This window comes from Rhipicephalus sanguineus, chromosome 2 (assembly GCF_013339695.2).
Source record: "Rhipicephalus sanguineus isolate Rsan-2018 chromosome 2, BIME_Rsan_1.4, whole genome shotgun sequence".
Lineage (NCBI taxonomy): Eukaryota > Metazoa > Arthropoda > Arachnida > Ixodida > Ixodidae > Rhipicephalus > Rhipicephalus sanguineus.
In genome coordinates, this window is record NC_051177.1 from 178,666,511 (window position 1) to 178,692,834 (window position 26,324).

Sequence of the window (26,324 nt, forward strand, 5' to 3'; positions counted from 1 at the left end):
TAAAAATTTTCTTCAAAACGCCGTTGATTGATGAAATAAACCAACGAAAGACGCCAGATGTTTTGTAAAAACAAAACGAAAGAACGCCAGATGTTTCTAAAGCAAAACGAAAAAGACGCCAGCTGCTTAACGAAAGACGCAAGGTGTTTTCTAAAGCAATGGTTTTCTAAACAATGAAAATTCACAGCGTACATGTAAAATTAAAGTGAGCTGCAAGTCGTCATAACTCATCGAACCTTTAGTATAAACGCGCCCGATCTCACGTCGGTGATGATGTACTGGGCAGAATTCACGGAAGATTCACGATTTACCGATGAACCTCCGCAGCTTCGCCCACTCATCATCATTCACTCCGTGGATATGCTGTGATTTTTTTTATTGTTTAATCACGCACAGGAGAAATCTCACCAGGCACTACCTTGGAGGTAAACAATGGCTGCTAATGGCAATGAGAGACAGAAGAAGTCGGCTTTTAGCTAACACTTACACTTCTACTTCTACTAACGTTTCCTACTGGAACATGCCAATGGCTGCTAATGGGGAATGAGAGACAGAAGAATTCGGCTTTTAGTTAACGCGCACGCTGCGAATTTTTTATTGTTCAACAACGCACAGGAGAAATCTCCCACCGGCACCACCTTGGAGGTCAAAGCGTAAGACTTGTTACTCACTACTACGACCACGACGAGGGACGAACGGGTGCCGCCTTAAGGAGCTTCGCCCCTAAAAGGAAGATAACGTCGCGCTTGCTGTTACACTAGGATACAGCCTGTCCCATTCACGTGTCATTAAAGGAAAAAATGAATATTTGTGACTTTCCGTATGAATGACATGCTCATGTACTGATAATGCGTGCTTGTGCCGCGTTTGTCGTGTTTGGGTTAAAGATAAGTATTTGGAACTGTCAATCTTTATGTCTTTGTGACTTAGCTGATACATCATTTTAATCGCGCAGCTTGGCTCGGTTTTGTAAGGGGAGGATACGGCCTGTTTTAGTAATTCTGTGGGTGAATCTGAGTGCCTCCCTTTGGACTGCTTCGAGTTTGTAAATGAGTTCTTTAGTGGAAGGAAATCAAACAATGTTAGCGTACTCTAAAGTTGATCTGACAAAAGTTTGGTATGCTGATAGCTTTGTGATGGGGGGGGGGGAGTAGTCTCAGATGTTAATTTAAAAAAATCAATTTTTTTAGCGCTGACGAGGTGACGTTGTTTACGTGGCGTTCCAATCTAAAGTCATCGGTTAGTGTTAAGCCAAGGTATTTATACTCTTTCACTGCGCTGAGTGTGGCGCTACCTGTAGTGTAATTAAAATCAGATGTGTGTTTTTTTTTCTCGTTATTGATAGAACACTCGATTTTTTAACGTTCAATGTCATTTGCAATTCTTTACACCATTTGAATACAAAAGATAAAGATTTGTTTAATGCAAGATGGTCACTATAAGAATCGATTACTTGGTATAAGACGCAGTCATCAGCGAAAAGTCTGACGCTGACAGGAATATTACAAGGTAGATCATTAATGTATATAAGAAATAAAATTGGAGCCAGAACGCTTCCTTCTGGAACTCCGGATCTTACGCCAGATTTATGGGAATGTTTACTGCTGACTTCTACAAACTGGGTGCGGTAACTTAGATAATCTTTTATTCAATCGACAATGGGCCGATTTTTCGTTGTTCAAGAACTGTCAAGAACATCTTCCACACATGCACATGGGTTCGTGAAACGTGCGTGCGTTCTCCGTAATAGAGGACAAGTATAAGCACTGCATATCAGCTTACCGCTTCTGGTGTTGGTGACACCCACATTGCCGCTGGCAGCGTTACCCAACTTCAACCACTGGTCATAGAACACATATGCGGCTCTTCAACATATATGTGTGTGTATAAAATTTATACATATCTTTAGCGTCATTTTGTAACGTTTCTCTCAGTAAAAAAAAAAATACGCCAGTCACCTTCCCGCCGTATGCTTCGCATAACATCGACTCCCACGGTACGTGGCATCTGCCGAATTTTTATTTTAGCGACCAGATTTGGCATCAGCAGTGAACGCGAACCCTGGCTTCGCGCGCCACTGCATCGCGCCGACTTTATTTTCTACTCTTGTGGTCGCGGGCTCTCCGGTTTCGTTTGCCGCGCAAAGCGGGGTGCTACAGGGTCTCGGGACAAGGTGAGGGCCAGAGTCCGAGAGTGGCTTGCGTTCATCACATGAGCCCTGCCGGCTCGCAAATTTCTTGGGTCCCCAATTTGAAAACTCTCTAGTGTTTCGCCGGAGTTGGTATGTGCGCCTCCGACTGGTACTTTGATATGCAGAGTGTGGTCGACCGTGCTGGCGCAAGTAACTCTTGGGGGAGGGTTTTGTACTTCTTGTGCTTTCACCGCAAAGTTTGCGTTGAAGCTATAGAGCACAGGAAGGTCAGTTTGCCTGCTGCAGCGGCCACGTTTGCGAAAGGAGCGGGCTCCTAGCTAGAAGACCCAAAGTTCGGGCTAGTTGAAGTAACAACTGTGACAGTTAGCGCTCGTCCTGTGCATACCTGTGCTTTTTTTCTTGCGTCATTTTTTTGTGTTTGAGGAGCGTACTGCCTGTGTTGAGCTGTGACAGCTGTTAGTTCGCAGTCGTCTTGTGTGTTTTCTTTTGCTGCGTCATTTGTGCTTGAAGCTTTCTGCAACTACCGTGGGCTTGCACTGCCTCCACGACGGGATGCATTGCAAGCTTTGTGCATCTGACGTTTTTACACTGCCTCCGTGATCGGTCGACGTTTGACTGAGAGACGATGTCATGGGATGACGTCACGTTATGTGACACCATCATGACGTCATATGGCGTCATCCTCACGTGAGAATGAATTTTTGCATCACGTGTGTTGAAGCCGCCAATGGTCAATTTTCGGGTTCGATGAGGTATCTAAGGCTTTTGCAGTAATTCAGTGCAGTCACATAACACTATACTTAGGGCTCGTGTTTTCGGTTTTATCCGAAAAAATCCGATAAACATTCGCCGGCAAAATTTTTGACAATTCGGATTTATCCGATAAACTCGGATTTCAAGGGCCAATATGACCTGGACCAACACCAACTCGCCCAGCTTTTTATTATACTGGCTGCGCTCTTTATAGAAGGGCAAGTTCTAAGCGCGCATTGATACGTCTTCTGGTTTGACCGATTTAAAGTTTACCGCGCGTAGCTTTATTAGGCGACGTAGCTTTGTGGTGCTCCGACTCAGTTTCCTATATGCAGAAGCTTCACAAAAACTTGCAACTCTCCGACCCCCAGTTCAAGGCGCTTCACTTCAAAGATCCGTGCCATCTACTTAACAACGCTCTGGAGGATGGAATCAGGACAAGTTCATTTAACGTATTTCCAGATTTTGTTGTGCACTTTCGTGCCCTGTTGAAGTCGTCGCGGGAGCTGCGCCGTAAGTTTGGTCTTGTGTGCTTGGCCATGGGCATGTCCATGAAGTCGCTCAAAATCATATGTCCGTCGAAGTGGTTCTCTTTTTATGAAGCTCTAGAAGACATTTTGGACTACTGGCGCGCCATTTTGTCTTTCTTGAGAAGCGACAAATCCAAGGGAACGAAGTGTGAGAAGCTCAAGAGTCCTATTTCATTGCCTGAAGCTGTGCACGACATGCATGTTAAGACGGGATTTCTGAAGACCAGTTCGTGTGCCGTCTCCTAATCATTAAGGAACTTGATGCAGAGAGTACCCTGGCACACCAAGCTTATCTCATACTGGCGGTTTGTTTGCACGCACTCATCAGTCAATGGTCCGTAGTCTTCGTAGAGATGTCACAAGTCTGTTCGACCTCCTGGACGAGAAGGACAGCTTAACGACTGTCGCAGACATTCACGGATACTACGCTGCTGTCGCCGAAAAGTGGAGACAGAGATCTGAGAGGAACCTGTGAGATCAAGTCCAGTAGTGCAAAGAATCGTTTTGGTACTGTGTTCAAATTGTGAATCTTAATGTGAAGTATGCGCTGCACTGCGCGTTCCAAACCTATGCGCCTATTTTTCAATTAGAGCTTCTTGAAACTGACGACATGAACCAGCTCCTGAGTGTTTTTGCGAACTATCAGTGCTATCATAGGCGTGCGCAGAGGGAGGGGGGGGGGCAGGGGGGCTGCTGCCCCCCCTAGTCACCTCAGAAGAGGGGGGCGGAAAGTCGGCCCCATACATTGACTAAATAGGGAGGGGGGGCGCCGCGATGAACCTTCGCCCCCATGATGGGGAACCCTGCGCACGCCTTTGAGTGCTATAGAATATGTACCATTGTTGAACCCCTGTCGTTTTGGAGACATCACAATGTCCAGTGGTCAGTGCTTTCTCGCTGCGCGCTGCTTCTTCTGGCGCTTCCTGTTTCTAGCGCTAATGTTGAAAGGGCATTTTCCAAGCTGAGAGTCGTCATACGAAAGGGGCGCGCTTCGATCACTGACGCAAACTCGCAAAGTACGTTTGCGTGTTTTAAAATATTGTTTAATCTAAGGTTGTTGTACGCACAAATACAGGTGTTTTGTGTTGAAGTATTTCGCTTGTGCATATAAGTATTTGTGCATTCGAACCTTCTAGAAAAAATAAAATATGCTTCGTGCGTTTTGATGTTTTAGTATTTAGATATAAATTGATCTAAAATTTTGGGGTTTTGAGAATAACACAAAACTCCGAATTTCGGAGAATTGAAGATTTACGAGAAATAAACTCCGATAAACGCCGCATTTCCGCCAAAAATATAAACTCCGATAAACAACCGCCAATTTTCAAGAAATATAAACACGGAAAACACGGAGCCCTAACTATGTTAAGATGTAGTGAAGTCACACGAACGCCGTATATGCCGAAAATAGCACTACACGGCATCCAGTCACGCAACGACACTGTAATTGGCAAATTCTAGTCACAGGAAGACAGAGTCATTTTTACACTGAAGCCACACTTAGCGCGAAAGTTCAGATTACACTACACACATAAATTCAACCCCCTAAAATGTTTTCTCAATGATTTAAAAGTACACTAATCACATTTCGAAACTTCCTTATCGCTTGCAGCGCCCCTCTTTGAAAGGCATATGTTGGCCACTGAACTCCCGAGCCTGAAGGGCCGATGGTCCAGTGCATTTATATCTCGTAGCAGCTGTCCTCTTTGCTCATGATATCGTGGGCATACGCACGTGGCCACATACGTATTCTGGACTCTCTTGTGAAGTTTTGTGTAAAAAGTGTTTTGCTTACGCGGTACCCAGCCGGGTTCCATATCTAAAAAATAGCGCGCTGTAGCCTAACGCGGTGCTAAATTTTTGCTCCTGCTCAAAATTATTTTCAGTCATGTAAATAGTAGTACGCCAAATATATTTGTCCATAGTAAGGGAACAGCGCGTTTCTAAGCAAAGCTACGCTGTCTTGCTTGTTTACGCGAAGTCCCCTCGCGGCACAGTGGAACTTTATATTTTTGTTTAAACTAATGTGAATTGCTCCAAAGCGCAACCTTTATATTTACTTCAGTATTTTGAATGTTGCATTTATTAAGGTTACAATGAGGGAGGCATTATACCTTTCTTTTCTCTCAGTCATTACAGGTCCACAAATATTTCACTTACTGTAGGAAAAGATTCATGGCAAACAGTTCTTAAAGTTGAAACCAAGGGTAAGTCAGATCTCGATCCACAGTGGTGGTTCTCATTCATTTGCTCCATATGGCGAAAATAGCACTTTCCGTTTTTTTTTAAAACTTGAGCCATATATGTAAACTTGAACTTCTAAATTTGCAACTAGCCATGTAAATATAACTATGCCGCGCAAAAAGAGAGTGACAGCTATTCGCTTGTTATTCACTAGTGTTGGATAATATTGGTTTATACGTAATAACCTTGGCTAACTATCAGTTAGGCTTTGCTTGTGTGGGTTACAGTCAAGTGGTGCTGCCTATGCGCTCTCATAGCCTGCTTGAAATACGAGCGCGTAACGTAGACAAGGATTTATTAACACACGGACATATTTCAAGCAAGCAGAATGAATCCCCATAGCCATTTTGACAAGCTCTCATAGCAATGTAAAACGTGACAGTTTCGCAGCAAGGGCGAAGAAATGAATGCGAGAGCAACGCATTGGAATGTCATAGAAAGAAAAGTCGACGAAATCCTTTCGTCCACCTTTTTCTTCAAATTTACATTACATTTACTACTAATAACATCCCCTATACTTTCCTTGGCATTATTGTCTGTTAGTTCTCTCTCTCTCTCTCTCTCTCTATATATATATATATATATATATATATATATATATATATATATATATATATATATATATATATATATATATATATACCGAGTGTTCATGTATACAGGGGGACACAAAGTGGGACAATAATTGTCGCTCTCAGCCGTCTAGTTACCTAAGTTACCTAAGCGCCTTGGCGGCTCGTTAATTTCGCTGTTGCCCAATTCGAAAACTCTCTAGGGTTTTACCCGAGTTGGGATGTGCGCCTCCGACTTGTGCTTTGACATACAAGGCGTGGTCGCCCGTGCTCGCGTGCTTATCTCTTGAGGGGGAGTTTTCTACGTGTCGTGCTATCACCACAGAGTTTTCGTTGAAGCTATAGGCTGCGCGCTCGTCCTGTGCATACCTGATTGTTCTTTTCGTGCGTCCTTTGTGTTTTAGCAGCGCGCTGCAAGTGTCAGGCTGTCACAGTTTTAAGTTCGCGCTCGCACTGAGTGTGTTCTGTTCGTGCGTCCTTTCTGCTTGAGAAGCACGCATGGAGTATCGAGGTACTCGCCTTTCTTTGCGTGACATTCCAATTTGTTGCAATCGCATTCATTGCTTCGCGCTTGCGGTGAAACTTACCTTCTCACTCTTACTATTATTCGTTTACAGTTTAATATAGTGTGTACGTTCTTGTGCCTTAATTTTTCATTTCTATGTTTTATTGCTTTTTTAAATTTGCTTTCACTGTTTATGTTAACAAGAAATACTTATCTTACCCGTTTCCCGAATATGGGAATATGGAGCGCAAGAAGATGTCTTTTATATTTTAAACACCTCACTTCTTTTTCAGAAAGGGGATTTTCTATCATGAATCTCTCTGACGTGAACATCACTATCTCCCACGACAGCTACAGTTTCCTTGTACTTTTTAGTGACGCTAATTGCCTTATTCTGGCCGAAACGGTAAAAATAGGTAAGATTGAAGAATATTTCGCAACGCAAAATTTATCCCATATGCTCGTTGATTACTTAAGTTGAAGCGTGCAGATTGGCTTGGTGTAGACGAAGTTACGGTGCATATTCTTATCGACTAGAGCACCGGACAGGCCTACCTCGAGCCTAGAAGCCCCAGCCAGACGTGACCCACTGGGCGGGTAAGCAATTAGATCAGGTGCCTGTCGGTATCGGGAACGATCCCAGCCTCCATAGGCCCCGTAAAGATGTGCTACTCCGCAAATCTACAGACAATAAAACCAAAGCCTTATGTAGATTTTAGTTCAGTGGTGTCCCGATTTCGTGCAAATATAAGGCAAGGAGTCGGCGCGAAAACAGCGGTAAACTGCACTCATAAGCGGTGCACTTTGATCGATGAGATGGCAGCATCTGTGTCCGCGCCCGTACTGCCCGTACTATCGGTGTTTAATGAAACGCGAAGAGCGCAGCGAGTGACTCAAGCATTCACCACTGTATAGTGCGCACCGTCCGTTCAACCCGATAGGCACGCGCCCACATTTCGTTTTGCAGCACTGCGCGATTCCCCTGTAGGCCTCGTGCGCTGCTGTTTAGAATCGGACATGCAGCGCCACTGCAGCGACATTGTGGCGACTGCCGGCGAAGAGACTCGATTCCCTCTTCACAGCCGCGCCCGATTTACTCTGGCCTCCAGCAACACGAACCTGTCTACATGCTCTAAAAAGTCTACGTCTAGAACCTGCTTACGGTGTGGACGAAGTACCTGTAACAAAGCATTCAGTAAGCTGCGGAGGTAGAATCTGAACATTTGGTTTGGTTGATTGGACATATTAGCTACGCTAAAGGACGAAGAGACCACATGAAGTGCCCGTCCCGTGTTCTTCGTTTCCTGTGTCCGTTTTCTGCCTCTGCGGTGGACGATTATGCTGCAAGGTATATGTAAACTGGTAGTGATACAGTCATAGAAGGCAATGTGTCAAGAAGTTGGCGGCTCGTTGCCACCGTCGCCATCTACCTATGGTGAGGACAACTAACAGCAAGGAAAAAATCAAAATAAAATATGACGTCACAACCGGAAGAGGTAGCAACCTCGCGCACTTACGGTACATGCGTGAAATGTCACATTGTTTTTGAAATGCTGCTCTCTGACTTCCTCTTGATAACTACGGGTTTTTTTTGCGTCTTTACGGCTCGCTAATAGCCGTATGCGAGAGCAAAGGAGGATGAACACGAAGGATTTGAGAAACAAGCTTGCTATTGCAAATACAGCAAAAGTACATAAGCCTTATAGTGTACTTTTGATGTATTTGCAATAGGCAGCAAAATATTTTGCTGATAAAAAAGAAATGATTACCCAATGGCTCAAGAGCAGATAGCACAATAGTCAAGAAACTAACGTTGCCAAACCAAGGAAAACCACTGGAGCGAGAGAGCAGCCATGAAAGGACCATTTTGGCAGCCTTAGACAGCGCAGCGTTTATTCGTTTAGCGTGCCACATTCTCCGTCAGGAAGGGCGAGGGCACGCCGGCCGTGCGCCAGCGAAAACAGTCTGCAGTCACACGAGCGGTTACCTCCAGATTCGGTGAGCTAGTTCAGCTTATATGAAGTAAACAACATACTAGCAATAAAGTAACCTACGGAAGATATGCGCGAAACCACTGCGCAAAAGTGAGTTATGCCTTGTTGACCCGACAATGAACCGAACTCAACACAAATTGAGTGTACTAGAAGAGGGGAGTGCTCGGAATGGCCACAGCACCAACGCACAGAAAGTGAAGCCAAAAAAAGGGTAAAGTTCCTTATGGCGCTGCGATCGGTAGACTACAATGTGTCGTCGCTTAAGAGAGGCGCGCGGCTATACCAAAGTGGTGCAAAGGAGCATAAAAGAAATAAACCAAAGTAGTGCATAGGTAGAATGCCATCTCCCCTTTAAAAGACCGCGTTCGAGTTGCACCTGTAGCTGGTGGGTTCTTATTTTTTGCATCAATTGTTTCAGCTGTATTGCTTATATTTAAACTAGCTTCAGTTGCTCGCATTGGGAAAAAAGGAACGCCAAATGTGCAGTAAAATACAAGAAATTTGACAGTGAGCCTAAATATTGGCACCACCACCGCATGCAATTCTAAATAAAAACTAAACTAAGGTTTCCGTGATTTTTTCGAACACGAACACGTGTTCCCTACGCAGCTCTCGGTTGCCGGTCGCTTGCACGCAGCAAAAGAAAAACTGAGAGTAGTCAACGTTTGGTGAGCGGGAAGTGGAAATATTTGTTTACGTTTTCGTTGAATCTCGCGCAGTGTCACTGCAAATAATTATGCTCACTGTCAAAGTGCGTGTATATTACTCGTAATTGAACGTTGCCGTTTGTGGCAATACGCAGCAACTGAGGCTAGTTTAAATAAAGAAAACCAACACAGATTAACAAGCGACACTAAATATAAGACAACACCATTTATTGCTGCAACTCGACCCCGGATCTTCTAAGTGGGAAGCGGGCATTCAACATGAGCACCACTTTGGCAGAGCCGTGTGCAACTCTTAAACGACGAAACGTTGCAGGCTAACGGTCGCAGAGCCACAAGCGGCTTGACCCTGTTTTGGCTTCACTTTCTGAAGCTCGTTCCGAGCACTCCCCTGTTCTAATACATTACACTCTAACAGATGCCCGCATTAGCAGGCTACCTGCATATGTGCCCCATTTCTGGCAACCCACCAAAAAAAAATAATAAGGCTGTCAACTATTTAACCAAATTCCAGGCAACCTTAAAGTAAATTGCAAGTTTACATTGTCGTGTTTAAAACAAACACATTCGAAAAAAGTTCATTGAGCTTTTCGCTTTCATTTGTACCCACCTCACCTAGTCGCGTTTCAAACGTGCCCCCACTTTGACGTCCGTGGCATAAGGCTTTCTACCGCTTTGCATTAGAATTTGCGCGACCTATGTGAATTGACCTTTTATGCTGTCTGAAACTCTTTGAATTTTCGCCTTCTGAGACGTTCTTGGTTAACGCAATCTAGCCGGCTGGTTCTCTTCTACTCCCAGGAAGGGCATACATCTGTGCGCATATAGATCAACTTTTTTTTAACGCGATAGCGCGAAAGAGCTCGTTTCGCAAAATGCCGGTGTCGGCCTTGGTGTTGGCGAAGGTTTCGGCGTCATTGGTTGCCAGTGAAAAATGAAAACCTGCGTGCTTTCTCCACGATAACGGACAAGTATAAGCACTACATATCAGCTTACCGCTTCTGGTGTTGGTAATACCAACGTTGCCGTTGGCAGCGTTACTCAACTGAAAACAGCTGGTTTATAACACATATGCGGCTCTTCAACATATATGTGTGCGCATAAAATTTATACAAATCTTAAGCATCATTTCGTAACGTTTCGCTCAGTAAAAAAATTATGCCACAGTCGCCTTCCCGCCGCATGCTTCGCATAACATCCACTCCCACGGTACGTGGTATCGCCGAATATTTTTTCTTCTGCTTTATTTTTATTCATGCATTTTATATATCTACATACATATACATATCCGGGACATGACGGAGTCGAGAGACGGCGACGGCAAAAATCAGCCGAGAGTGCCCATATAATTGCTATCGCAATAAAACATCCTCGTCCAGTACCGTTGGTATCACATTTAACAAATGCATTTTTAGACAGCTCCATATTGTCGCGATAGAGGAATCAATGCAAATTTCTTCTTTTTGGAGGAAAACATTACCATCCAACTTCGAGAAGGTGGAATGTAGATAAGGGACACCAGTTGAAGAAAACCCTGAGCAGATGTGCAAACGTAATTAACAAATATCAGTTCACCGTAAACGTCAATAGCCTCTTTTACACAGACTAGCAACTCATGACGTGGCAGTGAATAATATAAATCCTTTATTTCTATAGAGAACGCGTTCAAATTACCACCTGCCTGCATCTTCAATTAACCTATCACATCCTTGGAGTTCTTGGTCAAAAAGGGGTCATGGACTGCCAAGAATTCTAACCTTTGTTGTAAAAACAGGCCTACGGCCTTTTGGCAATTCCCCCCTTCTGGCAATACAGCAAGTAGCGACAAGTCTGGTTTGTGGGTTTTGACTAAAAAATTTCGCGGCTGTTCGCCAATATTAAGCGATCGTCTTCTGGCTTGTGCGAACGGGAAACTAGAAGCCGTATTAGAAAACACAAATATTGTCACGTGGTCGTGACGTCGACGAAGACAGCAGTCGGCGTTTGTAGGATGAAACTGTTTATTTGGCCGAACTTGTGGCCGGAAAATGAGAACTAGAACTACAGCAATGCACGCTGTACAATGATAGCGGCGAACAGGGCGTCGTCCGTCGATCAACTGACAAGCGGTCACGCGCGTCGGCTCTTATACAGGCGCTATCGAACTTTCCAGCAATAGACCCTTTTCATAAATACGCCACCTGACGGTGGGCTTTTCGTCAGTTTCGCTTCGCAAAGGAGCGTGGGATAGCCCGCGCCATCGTGAGGGCATGGAAAGCGAGCCGTCAAATGCGTGAGTGCTATGATGTTTGTGTTGGCGGCTAGTTCTCCGTGTCATCCGCTGAAATCTCACCGTTTGCGTGCTTGAACGAGCTCTTAGTACTCTCCGTTGGTCTTTCTGAGGTGCTTGCGATGCACAATGAGCAACATCTTGTACCCTTCAACGGGTTGGACGAGCAGTTTGGCTCGACTGCCGCGGTTGCGGGACCGTGACCACAGCCAACTCGCGTGCGCGCCCGGACCGGGAAAAAAAGGCTCGTCGAAGCTACAAACTTCTCGCCGAAAGCTACAAACTACAAACTTCTCACCGAAGGAAAGGAAGGACGTCACTGTCGCGGAACTATGCGACCGCCGCTACCGGTGAAAATCCTGTCCGCCGCAAGCCACACCACGCAACTATTTTCCGGACGCCACGCGTTGAGTATATTTGTATGCAGTGGCGTAGCCAGGGAGGGGGGTGGGGGCACACCGGGCCCGTGCCCCCCTCCGAATGTTTTTTTTTTTGCCATGGCACACAGAGCACAAAATGACACTCTACCACATCTGCCTGCCCGGCCCTCACTTCAGATCAAGTTGCCCCCCCCCCCCCACACTCGCGAAAAAAATTTCTGCCTACGGCCCTGCTTGTATGTACTAAATGAACGGTACGCAACTTCATTTTTTATTTTTATGGCTGGCCTTACGAACCCTCGCAGTATTTCTGCACAAACAATCTATGGCAATGCACCGCATGCAGACACTCGGGAGAAGACTATTCATTCGTAAAAGCAAGGCTACACATGGCGCTGTGAAATAAGCACGTCCGTTTCTGTAGCGCGTTTAGAAAACGGCGCCCTTCCGCACGTTCGTTTGACATCACGTACGGAGAGAGAGCACGTGAGTTTGTTGTTCAAGTTATATCGTGTACCTTATCGCTGTTCTCGTCGCGATATCCTCGATGGTGGCACATGGGAACGCAGCACTTCTGCAGCATTGCAGCACGCCGTCTCTACGAAAAACGTTGATGGCAGTTCACGATTCGGCGGTGCTGAAATGTCACGCACTGGCACATTGCCGAAGCCTGCGTCGTCTGCTGCGGTGCCCTCACAATGGCGGCAGACTGTAGTTTGCGTGCGCGGCGCTAGGGGCGCCCTTTTTCGAAAAGGGTCTATATCGCTGGTGGCGGCGTAATCTCTAGACAAAGCTGGAACATTCGCGTGCGGGGCGCAATCTTAACAAACCGATCTACTACAATCGCGACGCTTCTAGAACACTACTTCGCGGACAGCGTCGAGCGTTGATAACCGTCTCTGCCGGTCAAACCCGAATACATCAAAACAAGACAAGAAGTGGGCGTGGCAATGCCCCCCTCTGAATAAGCATCGTCCCGATGCTTGTGAAAGAACATAGAAGAGAAAAAAACAAGTGTATACACAAATAAATTACAATAACAAAGGAGAAAAATAGAGTCCCCAGGCTCGCTAATGCGCGAAAAACGGCTTAAGGCGCACGACATGGACGACTTCAGGTCGCGCACGGCGCCGCTGAGAGTTCGTAATGCCGTCTGGGACAACCTCATAGTCGAGTGTGCCCAGGCGTCGAAGTACCCTGTACGGTCCGAAGTATCGTCGAAGAAGCTTCTCACTAAGTCCTCGTCGGCGTATTGGCGTCGTCGAGGACTTCCATGTGGCGTCGTCGAAGGTTGTAGCGGCGGCTGTCAGTCGTCTGCTGTTTCTTGATCCGTAGGCGGGCGAGCTGTCGTACTTCTTCGGCGCGCTGTAGGTAGGTGGTCACGTCGATGTTTTCCTCGTCGGTCACGTTTGGTAGCATGGCGTCGAGCGTCGTTGCCGGGCTCCGTCCGTAGACCAACTTGTATGGCGTCATCTGCGTCGTTTCCTGTACGGCCGTGTTGTACGCGAAGGTCACGTACGGAAGCATGGCGTCCCACGTCTTGTGTTCGACGTCGACGTACATGGCCAGCACGTCGGCGATGGTCTTATTTAGACGCTCGGTGAGGCCGTTGGTCTGTGGGTGGTACGCGGTGGTGCGGCGGTGGCTTGTGTGGCTGTATTCCAAGATCGCCTGAGTCAGGTCAGCCGTGAACGCCGTACCTCTGTCGGTGATGAGAACCTCTGGGGCGCCGTGTCGAAGGACAATGTTCTCAACGAAGAACTTGGCTACCTCAGCGGCACTGCCTTTGGGCAGGGCTTTTGTTTCGGCGTAGCGGGTGAGGTAGTCGGTAGCCACGACGATCCATTTATTTCCGTAAGTCGACGTTGGGAACGGCCCCAGGAGGTCCATCCCGATCTGCTGGAATGGTCGCCGAGGAGGCTCGATCGGCTGAAGGAAGCCTGCTGGTCTTGTGGGCGGTGTCTTCCGTCGCTGACAGTCTCGGCACGTCCTTACGTAGCGAGTGACGTCGGCGGCAAGGCGCGGCCAGTAGTACTTTTCTTGTACTCGTGCGAGCGTTCGGGAAAGTCCGAGGTGTCCAGCCGTTGGGTCGTCGTGCAGGGCATGCAAAATTTCTGGTCGCAGTCCCGAAGGTACAACGATAAGGTAGCTGGCTCGGGCCGGAGTGAAGTTCTTCTTTACGAGAACGTTGTTTTTCAAGGAAAATGATGTCAATCCTCGCCTGAATACTTTTGGGACAACGACAGTCCTGTCCTCCAGGTATTCCACTAGACCCTTCAGTTCCGGGTCGGCTCGCTGTCGTTCGGCGAAGTCTTCGGTACTTATGGCTCCCAAGAAGCTGTCATCATCCTGGTCGTCGGGCGTTGGTGGGTCGACGGGGGCACGAGACAAGCAGTCGGCGTCGGCGGAGTGTTTCCTTCCGGACTTGTAGACGACAGTAATGTCAAATTCTCGAAGTCTTAGGCTCCAGTATCGACGAGAGCGGCGACGTTGTGGCCGTCGATGAGAACGTCGAGGTCGCTAGTTCGTCGTCTTGCGTTGCGGTTGGGTCTCGGCGTCGGGTCACGGCTGCGTCGGTTTGTTCCGCTGCTTCCATGTTGCGTCGTCGGGTCTTCTTTGGTCCGCAAGATCTCGTCGTCAGGGGTCTGTCTGGTTCGCGTCGTGTTCTGAAGGTTTCGACGCGACGTCGTCGTCGTCGGCGGAGGATCTTCGGTAGTTCGTCGTACAGCAACCGCACCTCCATCGGTTGCTGCCCTTAGTTTTCCGGATACGGGCTAGGCGACCGGCCCCGGTTTGGGCCAGTGTACGGCCGGCGGTGCGGTGACATGTAGCGGCCGGGCGACGGCGAGCGTGAAGGACGTCGTTCTTGCCACTGCGTTCCGGTTAGGTAGTCGTCGATGTCGCGAGGCCGTTCGCCTGGCTGCGGTCGCGGCGCGTTGATGGCGAATCCTCGTAGTCCCATCTGTCGGTACTGGCAGCGGCGGTACGTGTGGCCGGCCTCCCCGCAATGGTAGCAGAGCGGGCGGTTGTCAGGGGCGTGCCAGACATCGGTCTTCCTCGTGGTGTAGCGCTGGCCGACAGGTGGGCGGTAGGGCGTCGGTGGCGGCGGCGTCTGACCGACAGGTGGACGGTAGGGCGTCGGTGGCGGCGGCGGCGTCTGTCGACGGTACTGCGGCGGTGTGTCGCCTTGGCGTGGGCGTAGAGGAGGAGCATGACGGCGGGCTGCAGCAGCATAGCTCATAGCTTGCGCCTGCGGCTCTACTAGCTGAGGCGCACCGAGTGAATGCTGGATCTCCTGGCGCACGACGTCGGCGATGGAATCTACTTGAGGTTGCGACGACGGTAGAAGTTTTCGCAGCTCCTCTTGCGCGATTGCACGAATCGTCTCACGCAGGTCAGTGGATCCTAGCGCTTGAACGTCGGCGTAGCTTGTGGTCGAGAAGCTGCGGTTGTATTGCCTTGTTCGCATCTCAAGCGTTTTCTCGATTGTTGTTGCTTCGGAGACAAATTCTTGGACGGTATTCGGCGGATTCCTCATAAGGCCAGGGAAGAGCTGTTCCTTTACTCCTCGCATGAGGAAACGAACCTTCTTTTCTTCAGGCATGTTGGGGTCAGCGTGGCGGAACAGCCGGGTCATTTCTTCCGCGAAGATGCTCACGTTTTCGTTCGGGAGCTGAACCCGTGTCTCCAGCAAGGATGCGGCCCTTTCCTTTCGAACGACGCTCGTGAACGTCTCCAAAAAAGCACTACGAAAGAGATCCCAGGTTCGAAGCGAGGACTCCCGGTTCTCGAGCCATGTCCTTGCTGCTTCTTCCAGGTAGAAGTACACGTAGCGCAGCTTGTCGTCGGCGTTCCAGTTGTTAAATGTTGCGACCCTTTCGAACGTCTCCAGCCAGGTTTCGGGGTCTTCACATGGCGAACCACGAAATGTCGGCGGCTCCCTGGCGGCTGCATCACTGTCGCGGCAGTGTTCGCTGCGGCCGTCATCGTGCCTGTTGTTCTTGTCGCCGTGGCTTTTGGCTTATCCGGTAGGAGTCCGTATTGGGGGGTAGTCCTTTCTGCCGGCGGCTGGTTCGAGGATCCGGGTTGTCCTTAGAGTCGTCTTCTTCGCGGCTTGGGCTTGGGTCAGCGCTCCGCGGTGGCGTCCGGATCATGAAGCAGCACCTCCACCAGATGTCACGTGGTCGTGACGTCGACGAAGACAGCAGTCGGCGTTTGTAGGATGAAACTGTTTATTTGGCCGAACTTGTGGCCGGAAAATGAGAACTAGAACTACAGCAATGCACGCTGTACAATGATAGCGGCGAACAGGGCGTCGTCCGTCGATCAACTGACAAGCGGTCACGCGCGTCGGCTCTTATACAGGCGCTATCGAACTTTCCAGCAATATCGCTGGTGGCGGCGTAATCTCTAGACAAAGCTGGAACATTCGCGTGCGGGGCGCAATCTTAACAAACCGATCTACTACAATCGCGACGCTTCTAGAACACTACTTCGCGGACAGCGTCGAGCGTTGATAACCGTCTCTGCCGGTCAAATCCGAATACATCAAAACAAGACAAGAAGTGGGCGTGGCAATATAATTAGAGTGTTTCGTTGCGTAGATGATGTTCTTGTGTTAACGGATTAAAGTTAAGCTAAGTTGTGTTCTGCCGCTTGTGTTGTGCTAGGTCATTTGACAAATTTTTGCAATCGCTCATAGTTACCCATGAAATGCGACAAGATGGCACCTGGAACCAAGGGCTTATAAGCCATTACTGCCGTTCTCGTCAGGCCACTCTATACTCGTTAAGCGAGCCATCGCAAAATTAGGCTTAACGAATGCGCCTCGTCGCTTTTGTCCCAGATGTGTTGTTCCAGCTCCATGGCTCGAGCTGACCGCCTCAAAAGGGCAGGTTTTCTTAAGAAGGGTAGAAGCGCACTGAAGACGAGCACACAATGAAGACACACACACGCACACACAGCGTACACGTCGATGCGGCGAAGATTGCTAGTTTGGGTGAAACGTGCGTAAGCGCGCCTTCAATTGACCTCTCAAAAATATTGTTGATCCCTCCGTCATAGGAATCGGAATAAGACGAAAGTAAAATATGTCCTTACAGAAGTAACTGAATGTTTACTGTACATTGATACAAAAGTGTTTGCACAGTGCATATTGTTGTCTGGCAGCTATGGCACCGTTTACCATGGATGTGCCCACTTTGATGGTTGGTGGTACATCTCCATCCCGACGATTAACGTCTCTGCAAAATTATTAAAACCCTCGCGGTGTAGTAGTTAACGGTGAAAGCGTAATCAGAGAACTAGGTGTGATAGCCAAAAGAGCGTCGCATATTGGACGCAGAACTTGGTCGCCATCCCACGGCATGTTAAAATGCGATTGAACACCACGGCCGGACTAGAGGGAAACGCAAAGTGCGTCGTGCCGCCCCAGTAGCCCAGCCGAAATTTTTCTACAGGCGAGCGCGTGAGCGGGGAACGCGGTGCATGTGAGGCAGGCGCGCGTCGCAGAGCTTTGAGCGAGGCTCGAGGCTGACGCTTTTACGACGCTTGGCTAAGGTCGCCACCTCGCGGTGTGTTAAGGCACTGACAAAATTGAACTATTGAAAACGCGCCGAATGGAAGGGACGTGTAACGCGTTGCACGTGTTAATCGCGGAGGCCATAGTAATGAGGAATTAATTACCGCTCCCAGAGGGCAACACCACCCCGCCGACCGGGAGAGTGGTAGATATAAAAGGCGCGTTTGTAAAGCTTCTAAAGGCTGTGACCGTGGCGCAGTGGATAGCGTGCCCGGCATCTGTTGTTGCGGACCGAGTGGTCGTGAGTTCGATGCCCGTTGACGGAACTTTTTTTTCTTTGCCATCTTATCATGTATATTTTTTCGGTGTCATTTCCGTGACGGAAATACGTCACTGAAGTCCTGGTGGACCCCGGCATAAAACACCTTCGTGTTAAAAAGAGTTCACCAAAGTGGTAAAGTGGGCATGTTGGTATTCCATGCTTAAGAATGGTAGAAGCGCACTGAAGACGAGCACACAATGACGAGCACACAATTTGCCCTATAAGTAGAGTTGAGATCACAAAATAAACTGTTGAAAGTAGCGCTATGTGTGTGCGTGTGTGTGTCTTCATTGTGTGCTCGTCTTCAGTGCGCTTCTACCCTTCTTAAGCATAAAAAGAGTTCCATTTCCTAAATGCGATACCAAGGCTCATTTGACGAAGATGATTTTTCTTGATGACCCGGCCATTTTGCAAACATTTCTTCCGCGGCACCTTTATGTTAGCTTCATCTATCTTTAACATGTTTTAAATGTTCTAATCTCGTACATACGGACCTGCATGTGTTGCTACCTGGCTGCCATATTTTTAGCTGTACTGCTTCGTAAAATAAATAATTTGTTGGAAGCTAGAGCCGTTTCCGCGTCGTACCTCAGTGCCTAGTCCTTTCTGTACGCTATAGGTTTTAAGATGGAATACCAACATGCCTAAGCTCTCGTTCCTTGAGCGTTCAAACCGGGGTACACACGGTGCGAAATTGAGCGTCGTAGCCAATCGGCTATCCAGGCACGCTAGCAGAACAAGCATTTATGGGAACCATTTTATTGCATAGCTGTGCGAGAAAGAATGAGAAAATACAGTCAGATAAGAAAAGAAATAATGTGAAAGAGACCGAAAAAAAGAGAGACAAATCAATAAAAAGAGAGAGCCTAAACTTGGCTATTTTAGGCAAAAGTTCGCTTTGCCAGGCTTAACTGCCCCTCTCTATGCTCATGGGACTACATCAAGGCTTAACGGGCTATTTGTAGGCTAATCTTGAGTGCCATGCTAAGGAAGCCCACACAGTTGCGCAGTTCTTTCAGGATTGTGTTCAATGTGCAACTGCCCTAATTTTTTGTTGCAGTATTGAAGGTTTAAAGTTGCGAAATCTTTTATTGATACTGTCCCTTGTATCCGCTTTTCTGTAATAATTTTAAAGCAGAAACGGAATAGAGGGGCAGCAAATAACTTATTGGACATTCATTCCAACTTGAAGTATGTGACAGGCGAGAGAGAAAAACCGCTTCACATTAAGAACTGCACTATAGCGACGGGCCAACAGGAACCACACACGAGCGGCGGTTGAACCGTATGTTTCATGCGCCCAAGTTACATGCGGCCAATCAATCTTCATTACTGCGCCGACATTACGTTAGACCACGTCAAATAAGACGACCTTTCACCAGAGCGAGTACTTATTGTGAAGCTCGCGACCGTCCTTCCGTTTGATAAGATTGTACTATTTCTTTGTAATGAGGAAGGGATAATGCATTCGCCAGTGGTGCGACGCTCCCTGGGCACGATACGCGGGCGCTGACGCGAGCTGTAGAGGTGCTGCGTGAGAAGTGCCGCAAGGACTGAGTACTTGAACGACCGGGCGCAGTCGTGCGCCTGCTGTCTTGACATGGAATAGAATACGACTCATACATTTGTACTTGATGTGTTCTCCTCGCTCAGTTGGCGTTGAAACGATAGACTGCGCGGAGGTCGCTTCGTTCGCTGCAGCCGCCGCGTTTCTTTAGAATATTATTTTGATGAGTTACGTCAAGCTGGATGCTAAAGGAGTCAGATGCTAGCCTTACTAGAAAGATGAGAGGCCAAATCGGTGAGCGTGTCTCTGCAAGCGGGCAGCGCCTTGCGAACAGAAGCACTGGCACAAACAACGAGAACGACAGTACATAATTACAGTAACCAGCAGGAGAACCATCACTAGCCCTAATAACTAAAGAACGAAGAAAAAGCGCAGCGGAAATAAGAAAGGCTAAAACCCTACAAAAAAGGCACAGGTTGCGTAAATGTGTCATTCAACAGAAGGCCAAAAATAAATGTTCACTAGGAGTTCATTAGGAAGTTAAACTCTAATGCTAACCATGGAACTGTGGTTCCGGAAACGCCTGCAACACCGTTCCTCGTAGTCACCCTACTATTTTTTTCTCGTTAAACTCCTCAATTATATTTAGTACTTGTCTTAACCTCTATACGTTATTAACTCTAGATTTTAACCGTATTGACGATTATGTGCTCAGTTGTGAAGTAGACGGCAGTGCTGAATATTTACGCTTATTTACAGAATGCATATTTAGGTATGACAACTGACTACCTGGGCTGCACGCCTGCCTGTCTTAGACAACCGCACAAAATTCTCAACTCGCGGTTTTTGACCACCGCTATACTGATTACATTTATTTGCTTGTTTACTCCACAGAAAGCATTCAGCGCCCATGGCTTCGCTGCTCGATGTGGCTTCCAGAACATCGTATACTAAAGCCACCAAAATGTTGCCTGTTCATTTTCGAACTTCTGTGCTCCTACATGGATGATACTGTTCAAGTTTTTGACCAAAAATGTCTTAATACAACAGCAAAAAATTCCAAACGTACTTGAGATCCTACGACATCTAAACTGTATCGAAAGAATGGTGACGGGCACGAATGAATTTCCGCGTATGTTTTTAATCAGTGAGCAAATAAACGTTTTGGTTACGGATACCCCACAGCCTCAAGAACATTGCATTGTACATATAGAAGCTTGAACCCCATTATTTAAAGAAAATTTACGGAACAATCCTTGACAATAAAATTCGATTATGGATTTCAGCGGTAAAGGCATCATTGCATTTTTATTTTATTATGTGAAGTTTAAACATAACTGCTGGACCATAACCATGTTATGCTAAAATTTGTCATCGCTGGGACCACGAACAAACGCCTGTGCAAGAAATTAACCAATAAACACTATGAAACGCATATACCGTTATGCGCACCCGATTAAAAATAAACGTGGTAGCTGTAAGTTTAATTAACCATAATGTTCTGTACTACCATTTGTTTACCCATTTACAGTACTCTCGAAGTAAAAATACACTGCAGATGGTAGACGCTATATAAAGAATGGCGAAAGCAAAACTTAGAAGAAAAAGGAACATGACAAATAACGACTGAAATGTGTTAGCTTCGTAATTAAATTTTATAGTGTAACACTTCTGCGATGTACAACTTAAGAGTGATAGATGAATACGTGCATATTTTCAAATATAGCGTTTATACTGGCAACAAAATGCACATGCAACACTACTCACATGGTCCACACACTGGATATGGTAAAGTTCGTTTATACATCACTTTAAATATGTAATCTTAATTTGCAAATTACATTTCACAATAAACAATTTTGCACTAGTGCACTTAGATGGGCAGCGCAGTGTACACAATTTTCAAGTATTGTTCTTATTCACACGATCACATGGTCAGAAGATACATTATTTACAATAAGGTTCCAGGCTAGGTCTGCTTAAGTGATTCAGTTTTAAGTATACGAAGATTACTCATGCTAACAACGGAGGCTGGCAGATTACCCCATTCGATCTACGTTCTACGTAAAAGTGATTGTGAGTATGTCACTGTGTTACAGTGGTCCAAACAAGCCAGAAGTTCGGGGGAAAATGGAGGATCAAATTCATTAAGAATGCTTGAACATAGCCGTGTGTCACTGGAGCTAACATTTTGAGAAGCGGACTTGGCTTTGTCAAGACAGAAAGTGCCTAGACAAGTTCCTGTCTCGCAGAAGTCAAGCCCACTTGAAACGTTGACTACAGCGACACTCCCTGCTGAAGGATGTTTCATGTGCTATAGTCAGAAGCACGCATCTTATGCATGTAATCTCTGCGAAGCGAGATGAATGGTGTTTCACTAGAATGTTCGTATGTCGGTTTAGTAGATGCGAGAAGTTACGTTGAATTTAACAACCTAACTTGAATTTAAAAGTGAGTTGACGTTCATTCACAAGTAGGAAATCGTCCGCGGAGTGGTGAAAAGAAGACGCCTGGGTATTGAGAAAGCGAAGAAGAAAATCGGGCTGAATTATTAGGGATTCCGAATGCGAATTGAAAGAAAGCCTGGGCGACGAAGAACTGGTCTAACGACAAGTCAGGAGAAATCCCCCTGAAGTGGTTTAGGACATGCAGCTCCACCGTGGTGATGGTGAAACGCACTGGACTATTGGAAGAGAGAGAGAGGGGGGGTGTTTGACGATCGCTACAAAAATGCTGCCACCTGTGACGCTGAGCTCAGTGACCAAAATAGATGCAGTCGCACAACACGGTCTATTGTTTGCCACGAATGCCAGTTATCAAGGTTTTGTCGAAGGCGAAACCACACTAAAGTAGACCGCAGAAACCGAAGCGCAGCGAAAGCTGTGACACGCAGGCCTGGCGTTTTTTCCTGGGTGCCGAAAAACTTACTTCGGATACGAATTGGTGAGATGAAGAAAATACCCGCTCATCCGTGAAAGTTGTGCGATGCCCCCGTAGTACTAGAGTGTGGTTGTCAATGATGCCTTCAGTTGTCACTGGAAACGCTTGAACATGCCGTTGCTGTATGGGTAGTAAAAGAAGTGGTGTTATGGAGGTGTGTGCTGAGGAGTCGTGCCAGGGCAGAAAAAGTGACCTTTGTAACTGCGTCCTCGATCAGCAGCAATGCAGAGGGGACGGTTGTACAACACTTACGTCGCAATAAATGCTACCGTCCCTCTTTCAGCCATTATGTCTTGCAGAGGGGTCACACCAGAACACTCTGATTAGCGTTCGGCACACGTGAAAGGGGGATCAAACCCTTGTCAATGAGGAAGATGCACCGCTAAGTCTAAACGCACTTGGTCCAAGCGGCTGTATAAGATCACGAGCAGCTGCACTGCTGTGCGGGTTTGCCTGGCCGCTTTCCCGGCTTGACATTCTGGTAAGCGTTTAACAGCGAAGCTCTTTAATACGAGGTTAGGCCGTTCAGTGTGCGCAGAAAAGCCTCGCAGAGCGATGACGTCACCGTGCGTCGCCTAGCAACTCCTCGGAGGAAGGAAAGAAAAAGAAATAAATAAAACGAAATAAAATTGCTTGGTGAGGCGGGGTTCAAACCCGGGTACGCATGGTCCGGAGGCAAGCGGCGTAACCACTCGGCTATCCAGGCACGCTAGCAGAACAAGCATACATGGAAACCATATCATTGCGTCGCTATGAGCGGGCGAGAGAACGAGAAAAGATAGAGAAAGAAAAAAAAGGAGAAAGAAAGAGATTGACTCAGCTTGGCTTACCCAGGCTAAACTTCCCCGGTCTACGCTCATGCGGCAATATCGTGGCTTAACTGGCTATCATGGGTTAGGCTTAGCTGGTATGCCAGAAAACGCTGCCCAGCTGCGCTGTTTCTTCAGGCTTGGCACGACCAGTGAGAGGCTGCGGTTGTTTGCCTAAATTCCGACATGTTTGGTGAAGTTTCGTCAAACTAACGTGTCCATGGTAAAGCTATGGGTCGCTCTGATGCGGGCATTGTTTAATCTCTACATTGAGTGAAATTACTCGCAGCCGAAATTGAAAGGACAGGAAGGGGTGAGTAGTCGCCTGCGTCGGATTTCGCATGACAGAGAAGCGGAACTTCTGCATACTGGAGCGGCAAGCCTTCTCACCACAGCTGGCACAGCTCGTGGTCGTTTTGAAGAGCGCCGGTTAGGACGCGGAAATCCAAAGGATGAGCTGACATACCGCTGATCCACGGCAGTGCGTCGTCTACCGGAATTTCAGTCGCGGAAATGTTGCGGAGACAGAGAAAATTGAAAAATAAAGAAAAGTTGCCGAATGCCAAGTTCTGAGTCGGGTAAGCTGTTCTTTGAAACATTCTGAAGGGCTTGTGGTCAGTTAAACTGTAACAGGCTCAGCTTTCAATGAATAAAGGGAAATGCTTGACAGTGCACTAGATGCCCAACGAATTTCTTCTGAAGCGGTTTCGAACAACCTTAGATGCCCAGCGCGCTCAGGTCTTTGACATCGAGCTGCCGCACTTTTGTACCCGCTGCCGTGTTTGAAGCGCCTGCCATGTGGAGAAATTGTCCATCGACTACGGATAAATCAGCTGAGCTGCGGTCACCATTTCGTGTTCGCTCTTTTCGCGTTTGATGAGGCATCTAAGGTTTTCTCCTTAATAAAACAATATTTCTTTGTGTGACTTTATTTTAATGTCCACTCTTCAATATGTGACCTTTAGCTTAACCCATATCATCTATTTGTGTTTCTTACTTTGAAGCGAAAACTGTTACGAGATCACCACAGATGATTTTGGGGGTGTAGTTGCCCGCCGCTGCCGCCGCCACCGGTGTCCGTAACCGCTATGACCCTCAATGAGAAAAAAATATCCAAGGTCACGCGGGATTTGAACCAAGGCCCTCTGCGCGGCAGCCGAGCATTCTACCACAGAGCCAGGCCGCTACTTGAAATTATGTCGCAAAACTCCTATGCAGGCTTGATGTCGACCTAGGAGTCGCGTTAAAAGTTGTCATATAGCGTGGCATAAGAGTAATACAACGGTCATGCATAACAGAATTCGAAATGCGTAACGAGTGGGTAGTTTAAAGCTTTTCACCTATTACAAAGGAGTCAGTCTTAATTCTTCATCGTCATCAGTCACATCAGCAAAATGCACATAATGTCATACTGACGGGTTGTGGGTACCTGTCTTCTCTACAGAATGATAAATAATAATGGTATAGTGGGTATTCCCGGTTTCAGAATGTTATGGCAATTTACGGCGAAGTCGGCACCTTGCAAGTGTACTTGGATTAGTTGCCTTAAGGGACTTTACAAAGCGCTCTAGAAAGACCACTCCTCCAGCTTTCACTGTGACTGTCCTGCGTGTTCCGTGTAGTCCTGGCGTTTTTTTGTCATGGTTTTCGAACAACACTCGTTTGATAGGGTTATCTGGAAACATACCAAAAAGCGTCACTCGGTACTCGTTTGAGTAAAAACGAACAAAAAAAAGAACGCCGTTTCTTGCACTGCATCAACAAATAAAAAAGCGTGCTAGGAAGCGGAATGGTGAACGATGGCTGCTTCGGTTATCAACATATTAAATGCGAAGCATTTCTTAGCGAACCTCTGGCACTTTGAGCGTTTCTATTTACGTATCTATCTATCTATCTATTTATCTAGCCGCCTACGTCGGGGTGCTCTCATGATCGTCTCCTTAACTTGGTGTAGACCAAAATTTGCATGGGAGGGTAAGAGGATTTGACAAAGATGATTGCCTGGTCATGACATGAATAACGTTAAAATCCTCTCGCGTACGTCGTCAAACCCTTTCCACTAGAGACGTGTGGCACATACCCGTTGACCACGGGCCGCGGTGTACGGGTATGCGCCACAGGTGATTGACAGTTTATATCTACCCAGGAACGGCGAGAACAGACATTGGTAACTTAAAAGCTAGAGCGTTAAGGAAAACAAACATCGGCATTGTTGACTCAATGAATGGAAAGAATGAAAATTAGGATCCCAGCAGGAATCGAACCCAAGCATTTTACGTGGCAATCACGTATTCTACCACTGAGCCACATCAGGTCTATAAACTGGTTTGGAAAAACAGCCTACGCAGGCGTAATATCGGTGCAACGGGAATTTTGGTTGTGGTGCTGGCTAGTTAATTTTACAAGGAAGCAATAAACACTACATGATACTCCTACGATTTATTTATTTATTTATAAATACTGCGATCTTTCATTTGAAAGATCGTGGCAGGGTGGGAAAATGTTCGAAAATATGTACATACATTCAAAGGAACAATCAACGTGCAATAACTAAGTACGATGTGAATATAGAGGGCCAAGGTTCAAAAACGCTTATTTCAGTAAATTCGTGGAGTAACACAATACAGAGTAACATAATACATAGTAACGTAATACGCACAATACATGTTACAGACTAACAATAATTACAATAAAGCAAATAATACAATACAATAACTAGTGATGGTTTAGGTGAGGCTGTTTTGAAACAATGACAGTGTGTTATGTAAAACGACATCATTTGCAAGGCTATTCCAGTCATTAATAGTTCTAGGGAAGAATGAATACTTGTAGCAGTTAATCCGTGAAGTTAAAGGGGTTATCATTTTACTGTGTCGCTTGCGAGTGGCGTAACCGGAAGAGTACTGAAGGATGCCTGTAGTGTCAACATTTAAATGGCCATTTATTATTTGAAAGAAAAACTTAAGTCGGCAAATGCGGTTTCTGTCCACAACGGATTGGAGGCCACTTTTTATCAATAGCTCGGATACCGATGTTCTACCGTAGGAGTTATAAATAAAACGTAAGCCTTTCTTTTGCACTTTTTCTAGTTGAGTAACATTCCGTTTAGTGAATGGATCCCATATTATCACAGCATATTCCAACATTGGACAAATGAGTGT

General features: G+C 46.8%; 1 protein-coding gene across 1 annotated transcript in view; it reads left to right on the forward strand.

The window, feature by feature from the left end:
• The window catches only part of LOC119383879 (uncharacterized), a 60,052-nt gene extending 39,461 nt beyond the window's left edge, over nt 1-20,591 (forward strand). Inside the window, exons 3-5 of the mRNA XM_037652158.2 lie at nt 5,566-5,642; nt 7,050-7,172; nt 20,309-20,591. Of these exons, the coding sequence (XP_037508086.1) occupies nt 5,566-5,642; nt 7,050-7,172; nt 20,309-20,487 (379 nt within the window). The 3' untranslated portion in view covers nt 20,488-20,591. The remainder of the gene's footprint in view (nt 1-5,565; nt 5,643-7,049; nt 7,173-20,308) is intronic.
• The last annotated feature ends 5,733 nt before the right edge of the window (nt 20,592-26,324 follow it).